A 13,387-nucleotide genomic window follows, 5' to 3' on the forward strand; every position below is an offset into this window, starting at 1 on the left:
AAATTCCCAGGGATGGGATCTGTAGCTGTGTACAAAGCTCAAGCAACTGCCAAAGTTCTGCCCTGTGGATTCTCCTGTACTGCAGTAAAACCTCAAATATCATTATTTAAGGAGCTGAGAAAACAAAGTACCAAGACCATCTCAAGATGTAACAGAAAGAGTTCAGCACTTCCAAGGTCCTTCCTGATGATGTTTTTCTCCTTGAAGTTTCCCATCCTTGCAAGTACAGAATCCTTGAGGTTGGAAAAGCCCTCCCAGCCCATCGAGTCCACCCTGTGCCCGATCCCCACCTTGTTACCCAGCCCAGGGCACTGAGGGCCACGTCCAGTCATTCCCTGGACACCAGGCACAAGCTCCACACAAGCTGCAGGATCAGTGGCCAGCAAATGTGCTCCCTATTCTTAATTTTAAACAAGCCAGCCTGCTGTAGTTATTATTTTAAGCTGGTGTAGGCTTAGAGATATAATGCACATGGGGTGTTTGAGCTTGCACTGAAATCTTCATCACATTGAATTAATGAAAAAATACCCCAGATTTGTATTTCTCTCATCCTTCCTCCTTTAGAGAAACAGTGCCTGTGAGCAGGACTTAACTGAAATGTCCAAGCCAAGCAAAATCCAAGGAGTTGTGTTTTAAGAGTTACTCACCCTGAGTAGTTGAGGAACTCAGGGTGGGAGCAGCAGGGATGGATTTTCACCCCTGAACAAGCTAGTCTCAAAAAATTAATCTTAAAAATTCAGTGATTTAGGGGTGGAAGAGCACTGGGAAGTGGGAAAAGGAACATCACCACACTGAAGCTGCAGTAAAGGATGGATGGTGCAGCAGATCTGAGGATGAGCTGCAGGGTCAGGAGTCTCAGGGCACCCAAGAAACAGCCCCGAGGTTGGGAGGAAAGCACAGCAGAGAGATTTGGGATGAAGGAACAGACCTCATCTTAGCCTAACTACCGGAATGTGCTCCCAGATAACCCCTGGAAGTGCTTGGCCTAACAATTACACACCATCAATACAGTTGTTATTCAGCCAGAGCAAACAAATTCCCTGAATTATTATTAATACAAAGAGTTGACATTTTAATTATCCTCCTGATTTTTCTGATGAGACAACAGAGGCACAAATATTCAGGAGAGATACAAAACCTTGTATCCACCTAATTCCTGTAAGATTTCGTGATTTCACTTGAAATACATTTTAATTCTCTCCATTCTCAGTGGGTTTTTTAAATCATTCAACGGCCCTATTAAAATATGTATTTATTTTTTTTTAAAAAACACTCCCTGACTAACCTGAGTATAATACAAAATGTATTTACAGGGTGAAAGCACTTGAATTGCTGTCGTGGGAGTCGTGCCATACACCCACAGTGCAAATACCTCAAAAAGAAAATTAGTCATCTGCTTCCAACTGTCAGGATTCAGGAAAAGACAACAAACTACTGTCTTGGAAACAGCCTGAAAAATGTCACCATTGAGCTGCTGTGCATTGCAGAGCATTTTCAGAAACCAAATCAATAATATCAGCCCTGGAATAAGAAGGGAGAGAGGAAAGAGTGTTCAAGGGGGGAAGTGTCCAAGAGCAGGCTGGATGGGCTTGGAGCAACCTGGGATAGTGGAAGGTGTCCCTGCCCATGGAGATGGTCTGTTGGAGAGAGGAAAACTCTGTTCAGTAAGATTTACTTAATCCTCAGTGACTCCTTAAAGAAAACCAACCAGGAGCACATAAGATGGGATCACTTCGACCTCTGTGGTTCTCTGAGGGCTTCTCAACTCCCAGGGGAAAACAAAACCAAAGGAAAACAGGGAGAATAGAAAACAAAAGCAGGGAAAATGGAAACATTTTTAGGTGAAATCAAGGAGGAAAACCATAAAAAACCCCAAAGCTCCCCAGATCCCTGAAAAACACTGAACAATTCCATGTTTCCATCCAGCAGAAAAGCCTCGAGGTGATTGCTCAAAGCACAGCATCATTCCTGAGTTTTTGGGGCTGAATCACTCTCATCTATAAATGAAAACTGCTAATTAATAATTATCTTCTTAATGAAAACACAGCAGCAGAAAGGCTAAAACAATTTTTTTCTCCTGGGCAAGTGACTTTTCAGAACACTTTTACATGAGCCAAAGGCTGACCCAAGGTGTTTACAACTGCACAGACCTGCTGGTTTGGTGGCAGAACAGAAGGTTTTAAGGGAACCAGAGGTTTTCATCCTACAGAAACAGGATTTTGCTGATACAAATGCATTTCTAGGAGGTTTCCATTGAGCTAAAATGGTAAATCTTTCCTAGGTCAGACTAAACCTCTGTGGCTAAGCAGGATTTATTTTAACCTACAGAGGACATACAAGAGATTTTCCTGCACTTTATGTGGCTAAAACATGACTTATTCAAGTCATAAAGACAACTAAACCACTCATGGCACAGTGATCTTATTCTGTCAAAAGGCAAATGATGTTAATAACAGTATTGCTAATTTTCTCCTGAAACACAGTTTTTAGCAATATTAGCTCTGCAATACTTTAGGAAACAAAGGTTTTAAGAAGTTCTCCACCAAACCATTGATTTTTAAAACATTATTCTGTACAGACAGGGAACATTAGGCCAGGTTGGACAAGAACTGGGGAAACCTGGTCTAGTGGAAGCTGTCCCATGGCAGGGAGGTGGAAGGAGATGATCTTTAAGATCCCTTCCAACCCAAACTAGTCTGTGATTAGTGTGTTTAACTAGCTGTGCTATAAACAGTCCCAGCAGGACAAGGAAATATAATTCCCATTTACACAAAACCTTAAGCAGGACCATGGCCTGCACTTCCTCAGCTGTTCAGCACGGCCAGAACTGTCACTTCCAAAGCACTTCAAAGGCCCCCTGCCTGCTTCAGATCATTTGTTTCACTATATTGTAATAAAAACATCAAGAAAGAAAAATTCTCGAAGTCTGTTTATCCTCCTTGGTGGTGATGATACATCAAAAGTGTGAGGAGCATAAGTATCATCCAGATCTATATCCATCAGAGCATCAACACACTCTGAGGCACAGCCACTTCTGGAAAATTGTGCCATTAAGGAACTCAATTAATCTCAAATATTCCCTACATCCCAGCAGAAAAGGGAGGACATCCAGATGTAAGAGACCTAGCCTTCTAAATTGCTTTTTTGCTTTGTTTTTAATAGGCGTCCATTTAAAAACAAATCAGCACACACAGATCCAAGCTCCCCTCTCTCAGCTCGACATTGTCTCTAATTTATACAAGCACAATAATGTTCAGATGCAAAGATTTTGATGTTACAGTTGGTATTTAAATAAAAAAGCCTCAAGCAAGTGCACAAATTCTGGGTTTCCCAGGGATTTAGAGGGTGTAATCCCCTTAGGCTGCTCTGAAAATTGCAGCCTATTCTTAGTTACTGCCAGTCCATGTCAGCAAAATGGTTGCTCTTCATTATAATATTTTAATACTTGGGAGTGTTAATTGAGGTTAAGCTCAGGTTGTGCCCAGAATGCTAAAAAAAACCAAAACCTGCAATAAAATGAAAGCCTCCTGAAAATAATATTAAATGTAGATAGGAAAAATATGTGGAAAACTTGGTGTGGAGATGAGATCTCCTTCCCAAGGGGAAAGACTTTCAAATCCAGGTTGGACAGGGCTGGGAGCAACCTGGGATAGTGGAAGGTGTCCCTGCCCATGGCAAGGTGTGGAATGAGATGAGCTTCCAACCCAAGCCATTCTCGGATTTTATGATTCTATGACCTGCCCACCTCTGCACATCCATATGAAAACAGAAAATCCAGGATGTAAGGTATGGAAGGATGAAGCTACTGCAGTACTGACTTCTTAGTGCACACCAACACACTTTAGATCTGAAGTAGTAGGAAACCACAGGAATAATATGAATCCTAGAGAAGTTCATTACACGTTGTGGTTCCCTTCTTGCAGATCAACATCCATCCCATCAAACCAGGAATGAACAGTAACACGTTTACTTTGCTATGGTGATAGGACTAAAAACAAAAAACCAAACAAGAAGACCTCACAGTTACTCAAGTCTATTTTCTTCATTGTTTTCTGGGAAAGAAAACCCATAAGGTAGCACAGGTTGTAGCCAACTAACTTGGAAAGCAACCTAATTAAACCAAAACATCTCGTTCAGCACCCCCAAGATGCATATTTCCCCAAATACAAACTAGAACATCTTTCTGATGTTTCTTTGATGATCCCTTCTATGTTTCTGATTTTTTGTTTTATGATCACTGAGGAAGAACTGGGGTGTTCCCAGTCCCCTTCCAGCAGACCAGGCTGCTGGGTCATAGGGGAAAGGTCGAGATTTGGGTCCCATCCCTGAAGTCAGAAGTAGATGTTGAGAAGGAGCTCATGTCAGAAGGCAAAGCTGGCACGTGGTGCCCTCACGCTGTGGTACCAGCACCACCACCCAGGTTGGACAGGGCTTGGAGAAACCTGGTCTGGTGGAAGGTGTCCCTGCAATGGGCAGGGGGGGTGGAACAAGCTGATCTTGAAGGTCCCCTCCAACCCAAACCACTCTGTGGTTTTGGGATTACAGGTACATCCAACTCTCACACCAGACAGGTCAAGCCCAACCTCATGGCAACTAAGCTGAACCATCCTGAAGAATGGATGGAAAAAGGGAGAGACTGAGCACGGAGATAAAAAATGTCATATCCTTATACATAAACCAGTGAGGGATTCCCAAAATCAAGATATTAAGATTAATACAACAAACTGCAAGGTTTAGTGCTGAGATTATCTTTAGGTGAAGCACAATGCCCAAGGGAGTCTCAGTTCGGAGGGAACTCCAGGCTCCCAGGCATCTCCCTCAGTTCCAAGGGAAGAATTCCACTTTGGATCTAAACCAGACCAAAACCAACTTACATTTCTCTAAAAAGATGACAGATTTTCTGTAGGAATCTTCATTTTGTGAAAGACTTCCCATTTTAAGGGATTTCTTCTTACCAAAAATAACGACTGGTCTACTAAAGAACAACCAAGTTTTCGGTCTCTAACCTGACTCTCCTCCACTGGAATGCCTTCCAAATATTTTTTAAGAGGAATAAAAAAAAAGGTTATTCAAAATACTGCATCATCGCCCAGAACTCTGCTCTCCTTATCCTGGTATCCAGACTGTGCTCACAAACTGTTTCTAGCAGTTAACGCTGATAGAAACTCTATTTTTCAGGAATTCTGCACTGCAAATCAGCCTAAATTTTACATGGAAGTAGCTCTGCCAACAGTGAAATCCTTGCTGGCATGAAGGAGATGAATTCCATGCAAATGTTTATGTAGATAATTATGTGAAAACAAGAAAGTAAAAGTCCAAAGCCCTGGGGTATCAACAACAGAATTAATTTATATAGAAATAATTGAATTTATACTGTACTAACACACTCCCAGAACACAGAGCTCTGAAACTGCCTGATGGAAACCAAACACTGGGACACCATGGGGTGTTCTTGGGGCTTACAGAGAATTCTAACAGGGTGGTTCAAAGAAGACAACATTACTAAATATGTAAAAAATCACCTCTGAAAAGCTAAAATTATTCAACGAAGAAAATATTCCTTTAAGAAAATTTAATGAAAAATAACAACCAACTTAGAAAACGAATGTATCACCATAACCAGTGGAGCTTGAGAATGACAATGATGCTAAAACAAGCAGAGTTGAATGTGTCAGTTGAGAAATCAGGATTTCAAACTCATAATGCAAAAATCATCTCATTTTTAAATCCTTATATCAAAGGACCATTTTCATCAGCTTAACAAGGCTGCCTTATACTAGCAAATATGTTTTTAAGTGTATGAAAATCTGGAATTATTGTGCATTTAAAGATCATCATATAATAGAATCACAGATTGGTTTAAGCTGCAAGAGGCCTTAAAATCCATCTTCTTCCACTCCCTGCCAAGGACAGGGAGACCCTCCACTATCCCGGTTGCTCCAAGCCCTGTCCAGCCTGGTCTTGGACACTTCCAGGGATGGGGCAGTCACAGCTTCTCTGGGCAAAGTAATTTAACTAAATTATTGAAAAATCATTTTTTAGGAAGACAGTTCACTAACCTAATTTGATTTCCTACCTTATTTTTAATTTGATTTCAAAGCCACTGCAAGTTATGGAAGCAGGACTACAGCTTATGGCAAAACCTTCTCCTCTGTTCTCAGTCCTACCTCAGTCCTCAGTCACCACCCAGGGTCTCAAACACCCTGATGAGGGGAGAAAAGAAAAATAAACAGTTATCAAGGTTCACTGCAAGCATCTGATCTGACCAGCTCCCTTTACCAAGCACTGCCAGAAATCTTGCTCTTGTGAAGCAAATCCCTCAGAGCACCTAAAATACAACTGAGAACATAGACCCAGAGTGAGTCCAGAGGAGGCACCAGAATGATCAGAGGGCTGGAGCAGCTCTGCTGGGAGGAAAGGCTGAGAGAGTTGGGATTGATCAGCCTGGAGAAGAGAAGCTTTGGGGTGACCTAATCATGGCCTTCCAAGACTGGGGCTACAAGAAAGATGGAAAGAGACTTTACAAAGGCCTGGAGTGACAGAATAAGGGGGAGTGGCTTCCCAGCGCCAGAGGGGAGAGTGGGGATGCCCTGGCACAGGTTGCCCAGAGAAGCTGCGGCTGCCCCTGGATCCCTGGAAGTGTCCAAGGCCAGGTTGGACTGGGCTTGGAGCAACCTGGTCGAGTGGAAGGTGTCCCTGCCCATGGCAGGGGGTGGGACGGGATGGGCTGTAAGGTCCCTTTCAAACTCAAATAGTCTGTGATTCTATAACTTGGAAGATTTTATTGAAAACCTCTTACTATTAAATGATTTTGCAAGCAGCAGAGCAGAGGCTGAACAGGATCAGCAGAAACCTGTGTGGAAGGAGGAGAGGCTTGCACAGGAGGAGGTTGTTAATCTACAAGCTAGATAATTACTAATTTGAATGGTTGTTTGCAGGCTTACAGAGATGAATGAAAATGTCCCAACTGGAAACCAATTTTAAACAAAAAGACAAAAGAATGTGGCACCTACCACAATATGTTTATGGCTTTACCTATAAAGAGGCCCTCACAGAGTCATGCACGTTCCTCTGAGGGCAACTATTGACTATTCTTTATATCCTCAGTAAATAAAGGCCTTCACCAACTCATCTGTAGACTTTAAATGTTGTATCTTTAGTAAGAGCTTTTAGTATCTGATCAATAGCTTGGGAAAAAAAAAAACATTTTACAAGTCTAAGTTTAATAGCAGTGACATTTGAATGTCGACTTCTGAAAGATTTTTAAAAGGGGAAATGAAAAACAGGTCTTGCTTCTGCTCTGAGAGAGCATAATAAGTACAAGTAAATATAAACTAGTGCTGGGGTTTTTTCCCCCATCACAAATGGCACAGAATACAGACATTTTGCTTTGTAGTTCTTTTGCTCAGCTGAAAGAGGACAGGGTCAGATGGGATATGGGGAAGGAATTCTTCCCTGTGAGGGTGGTGAGGCCCTGGCACAGGTTGCCCAGAGAAGCTGTGGCTGCCCCAGCCCTGGAAGTGTCCAAGGGCAGGTGGGATGGGGCTTGGAGCAACCTGGGCTAGTGGAAGGTGTCCCTGCCCATGGCAGGGGATGGAACTACATGATCTTTGTGGTCCATTCCAACTCAAACCATCCCATGATTCTGTGATTTGCCTTTTGGTGCCATGTTAAAATTTAGGTAATCTGAGCATGTTCCTCCAAATAAAAAGCAAGTTTTGAGGCCAAATAATCATCTAGAACAGCAAGAACTTTACATTGCCTTTGGCTTTTAGAAGGAAAGTCTTAAAAGAAGTAGATTTACCCTGTTGTGAACTTTTGTCCATCCACCAGAGTGCCAAGAGTTGTACCCAGAGCCCCAGAGCGCTTGGCTACAACACAACTTCCAACTACTCATATTCACATCTTCAAACCTTTAAAATATTTAAGAAAATTGACATTGTCAGCACCAGCTGATCATTTTCTAAGCTAAACAACCAGCCTGCAGCATTTTAGAAATGCTGATTTCTCATCTTAGGGCCAGGCACATCAAACAGTTTGGGTGTAATTTCCCATTAACACTTGATGTTATATAGGCTGGGTATTTTGTCACGTAAAAAAAAAGGCCATTTTTTTCCTACTGCTGCATTGTTCATTACTGTACAGTGGCAAGGAAGCAGAGGAGCAAGTTCTCTGCCTCTGCATGGGCAGGGAAGGGGCAGAGATGCCCCTGTTAACAAAGCAACACTGAATTATCTGAGGTCAATAGAATAATTTGGGTGAGGAAGGTCCTGGGCTTCAGGGTAGAACCTTCAGTAGCATTCCCTGAAGTAATCCTGACTGGATCTACCTTCCACATCTTCAAAGTTCCCCACATGAGTTATTTCCCCACTTCATTTAAAAACAACCATGGAGAAACTTTGCAGATGCTTGTTTGTATTTAACAAACTGAAAATAACTTTAAAAGAGTCTAAATTTGTGTTTTTACAAAGAAATATCTAAGTACTTATGCATAAACACTGACTTAAGAATTTTCATTTTAAACTCACTTGCCAGGACATTCACATTGACAGATAACTATGCTCTTTTTAATTTAATTTATTTATTTTAATGTGTAGAAAAAAAGCAGCTGCATACCTTAAAAAGCCCTTTTTAATTAAAACTGACCAAATCAGAGACAATCACAGGTAAATGAAGAGTCACTGCTGTAAGACACTTCAAACCAAAGCACAACAAAGCACAGCTGCAGGCTGGATGAGCACAGGAAATGTTATGGAAAAGGCATTTTCTTCCTTTTAGGACACAAACATCCCTAGAGCAGACTTCACTGAGAGGTACAAAATTTCTAAATATATCCTATTTTGCAGTATTATATCCTATACATTCCTCCTAATATAATGCATTATGTGTTTTAATTTATTGCTCCATGCTAAGTTTGCTTAGTATGAAAGTGGAGAAAATATTAATTCTCCTCCAAAAAAATTAATTTCTTCAGGGAAGCTGAATATGCCCATTGTGGTCCTGGTTTCCTAAATGGCTTGATTTTCATGTTCAATATTAAAATTTAAAAAATAATCTTGAAGTTCCGATTATTATGAAAAAAAAAAAAAATTATGTTAAAAGAAATTAGGTTTTAACGATTTCATGTTTTGTCTTTCCAGGCTTTCGTATCGGACTGGTCAGGACACGGCGAACTGCGACACGTGCAGGAACAGTGCATGTATTATCTACAGGTAGGTTCAAAATATTAATATTCCCATTTTTTCCTGAGTGAAAGCCATGATTTAGTCACTAATGAAGGCTCAGTGGTTGGCCTTGATTTTTCAAATCAACACAACATAAATTTAACTTTGCCTAATTAATAAAATTCAAGTGTAAGTCTGAATTTTCAGATCAGAAATAAGATGCTTGTGGTCAGTGCTGCTGGAGCTCTGGGATGTGAGGGGCTACAAGGTGCAAGCTTCAAGATTTTGGGATATTTAGGATTTTCTGACCAACAAGTCAACTTCAAATTTACTTTTGTACACTTCTGTACACCAAATTTATTTTTATAGCAGTAACAACTGGACTTGGGAAATCGTTCAGAGAAAGGGAATGTACAACAAAGAGAACCAGATACAGGTTAAATCCAGAGAGTTTTAGCAGTAAAATCAGGGTTAGTTGGGATATTGGGAAGGAATTCTTGGCTGTGAGGGGGGGGAGGCCCTGGCACAGGTTGCCCAGAGAAGCTATGGCTGCCCCATCCCTGCAAGTGTCCAAGGCCAGCTTGGATTTGGAGTAACCTGGTGCAGTGGAAGGTGTCCCTGCCCATGGCAGGGGGTGGAACTGGATGGTCATTAAGGTCCCTTCCAACCCAAACCACTCTGGGATTCCCTGATTGTTATACACTGACACTCCTATCCAGGCCTTTTCTTGGCACGTCCTTGTATTACAATGAAGGAATAACATGCCATGAGGCCATCATGAGTCTGATGATGTGTCTCATACTGACAACTTAATTGTCCTTCTCCATTAGAGGCTTAAAAAACCAACTGAATGTTTTCCTGCGTTGCAGGAAGGAGGAAAACAAACTTGTCTCAGAGTGTGTCACAAAATCAGGCACCACAGCACAAATGAAAACGTACAAACGTGACAATTCCAGTGGAGGTACAAACTGAAAGGAAGGCACAAATGTTGCCCAGGACTGAAAAGTGTAGGATTTTCCCCCCCACTCCTTAGTTCTCTACTCAGTCTGATTCACACAGAAGAGTTGAAGGTATTTATTTAGGACTTGTCTCCTCACTGCACAGAAATGAGGAGAAAAAAGGATGGAAACCTTCAGCTCCATCTTCCCAACCACAACAGGGTTCTGTGCAGGGACAGGAACCAATTAATTTCTTTATTCCTCCTTTAAAGCCATGTTTAGAAGCATATAAATAAGCAAAGCCTCCCATGCCTCCCTTTTCCTGAGCAATTTCTGGCTCAGGGCAGCCTGGAGGTACAACCCAGCACAAATCCATCAGGGAATTATTCTTGTTTCATTAGCGAAACAAAATCCAATTAGAATTTTTTTTTTTTCAAATCTTGACTTCTACGCAGTGGATTTCAAGTTAAAGAATAAAACCAGAAGGTTCCTTTGCTCCCTGCAAATGAAACGGCTCCAGAAAAGCAGATTTGAAGCGTTTCCCTCATGGGAGATGGTGGAACAGGCGGGTCCAGCTCTCCATTCCCACCCCAACTGCCTTTGGAGTGGACATTTGCCTAAAGCCATGTTTGCAGGGCAGGTTTTAGCACAAAACAGCTCAGCTTTTTGCCAGTTTAGGAGAACAAGTGCTGCAGGCAAAAAACCCTAAAAGCAGAGACACTGCAAACCAGGGAATCACGAGAAAAGTGAATTACTGAGACAAGATAAGCAGCCAGAAGGGATAAAACAGGAATTCACTGATAAAACCAGCACTGAGACAGATTGTCTTGTAGGAACTTCTGCTCCTCCACAAATCAGCTACTCCCTGACACCTCAGAGTGCAGCAGTTCATTAGTGAGGATGTTAATTAAACCCAGATGCACCTTTGCCAAGAGTTCATATGTCAAACACTGCACAGAGTTACCTGATTTCTCTTCAGGGCAAAACACCTCTCAGGACCAAAAATTAAAGCTCACCTAAACTGTTCCAGGGGCAGTAAAATCCTGAGGAAACATCCCTGTCACACCTAGGAGGTCCTTAGTCTTGAGCTCTTTTGTCCAAATAATACATAGGAAAGACTTAAATAAAAATATAACCAAAGCCTTGATTGCACAAATCAATAATTTAAAGAGAAAACCTTCAGTTTGCTGTAATTGACTGTGTAGGTTGTTTAAATATGGTTCAATTTTAAACGCTCTAACATTAAAAAAAAAAAAATTCAGAGCTGTTTCAAATCTATATTTTTAAACTGCAGTGAAACAGCATCTTAGAGGAAGGATTAGGTTACCCAGTTGCATCCTGCAGTGCCAGGTACAGCACAGGTGAGAAGGTGGAAATCCATGGAATTCAATTCTTCCCCCTCGAGATGAATTTTCAGAATATTAATATAATGTAGCACAGAAGCCAGAGACAGTGTAGAAGGCAACAAAAAAAACCCTGTTGTACTTTATAGGGTTTTTAGCATCAAAAACATCAATACTGTTAGTAAAAATTCCTTTTGGCAATAGTTATTTTGCATGTTAAATTTAAATTTTTGCTAAGATTACAAATCTACTTTTACATTGTTTTCTCTTTATATTGAAAAGAATACATATTTCTTAGTATTAAAGAAAAAAAAGGAAAACTTTCTCACTTTTCTTAAATAAGTGGGAAACTGATAATCAAATATTAAACAGTATTAAAAAGAAAAGGTACCAAAGCCTGAAACTGTTTTAGAAATCAGGAAGAAAAGAAAAACATCCACATTTAGATACTCTGTTTTCCTCAAAATTCTGCTTATTTCTGCAATATGTTCCGGAACTTGGAGCTCCAGACATAGGAGTCACTGACATTTTCTTCCACTGCATCAGATGAGCCACAGACTTAAAACTGTCACTAAAATTATTCAGCATTGTGTCTTTATAGTCATTTCCAGACTGTATTTAAAATAGGACCCAAAAATGTGACGAAATGGTAAAAACAACCAAGTACTTTATCATTTTCTCCATCAGTATCAATATCTCATAACCCAAGGTCACAGAACAGTTTCAAAATCATCCTCTACAAACACAAGACAAATGTCCACGTCTGTACTTTACAAACTAATGTTGATTCACCACTGATATTTTTAAAGTAAGTTTTATCAGGGTATATATTGCCAAGATAAAGTCAACTTAAATACTGAAATGAAGCAAAATCTTGCTATTAAGAAGAAATTGCATTATTATGCAGTCCCTGTATCAATCTGAAACACCCAAAACCCACATGGGCTCAAATCTCCACAGCCTGGTTTATCCTGTAATTATCTTTTCCTGGAACTGCCCTTTCTGCTCCTGTTTAATTTCCCAGCCTTGGTGAATTTTAATCCTTGAGCAGAAATCTGGAGGAGAAAACGGGGCTCCTCTGTAATATTTTGTGCAATATTCTTAGGCCTTTAGCAGGAATTACTTCTGTGAAGGAGCATCCTGGAGGATTCCTGCTGGATTTCCCTTTAGTGGGAAAGGTCAGGAATACTCAGTAGCTTTTACAAGGCTACTTTGGCTTCTGGAAGGAAACTTTTAGGAGATCAAATCCCAACCAATTTCTGCCTATGGAGAACAAGAATTCAACTCTGCACTATTGTTCTTTGCAGGGGAGGAATCACCCAAAGTGGTACCAACTATTACTCTGGCTGCTTTTTTACTCCTTTGAAATTTTGATTTATGCTGCTGTATTTTTATTTGATATTAATCTAAGGTGGACTCACATTATTCAACAGAAAATGTATTATTAGAATCTATTAAACGTAATTCAGTATAAGAGCTGCAAAAGAAATGAGTTATAATAGAGGGATAAAGCTAAAAGTTAAAAGTTAGCAAAGAGCCCACATGCAAAAGTTAGATATTTAATTTATTAATTATTAAAATTAATAAATATGGCCATACAAAGTGAACATAAGGCATCAATCCCTAAGATTGCAACAGTCTAATAAAATCAGGTAATTAAATGATTAGAATAGTCATTTTCATCACCTTTTTATTTCCTACCCACATTAATTAATTTATATGTTCTCATCTTATCTCTAGACTGTAAGATACTTAATGGGAAAAATGGATCTCAGTGGCTTGTTAATGCCAGCAGGGCTTTGGATCTCAGGCTTTGGGGATTTTTGGGTTGCAATAGGAAATTTAATGTGCTGGAAAGTGCATTAAGGTAATTTCCAAGTGATTAGTGCTTATCTGGATCCTGTTTTTCCAAGATGTAGCATGAACTAATGCCATGTCATCC

General features: G+C 40.4%; 2 protein-coding genes across 3 annotated transcripts in view; one reads left to right on the forward strand and one right to left on the reverse strand.

Annotated features, from left to right (window-relative positions):
* DOCK1 (dedicator of cytokinesis 1) overlaps positions 1 to 13,387 on the reverse strand; it is a 280,476-nt gene that overhangs the window by 170,822 nt on the left and 96,267 nt on the right. The window lies entirely within an intron of this gene.
* INSYN2 (inhibitory synaptic factor 2A) overlaps positions 1 to 13,387 on the forward strand; it is a 41,908-nt gene that overhangs the window by 21,447 nt on the left and 7,074 nt on the right. The window contains exon 3 of the mRNA XM_027655184.1: positions 9,141 to 9,212. Coding sequence (XP_027510985.1) covers positions 9,141 to 9,212 — 72 coding nt within the window. The remainder of the gene's footprint in view (positions 1 to 9,140; positions 9,213 to 13,387) is intronic.

The sequence above is a fragment of the Corapipo altera genome, unplaced genomic scaffold (genome assembly GCF_003945725.1).
Source record: "Corapipo altera isolate COAL_440 unplaced genomic scaffold, ASM394572v1 180, whole genome shotgun sequence".
In the NCBI taxonomy this organism is placed as follows: Eukaryota; Metazoa; Chordata; class Aves; order Passeriformes; family Pipridae; genus Corapipo; species Corapipo altera.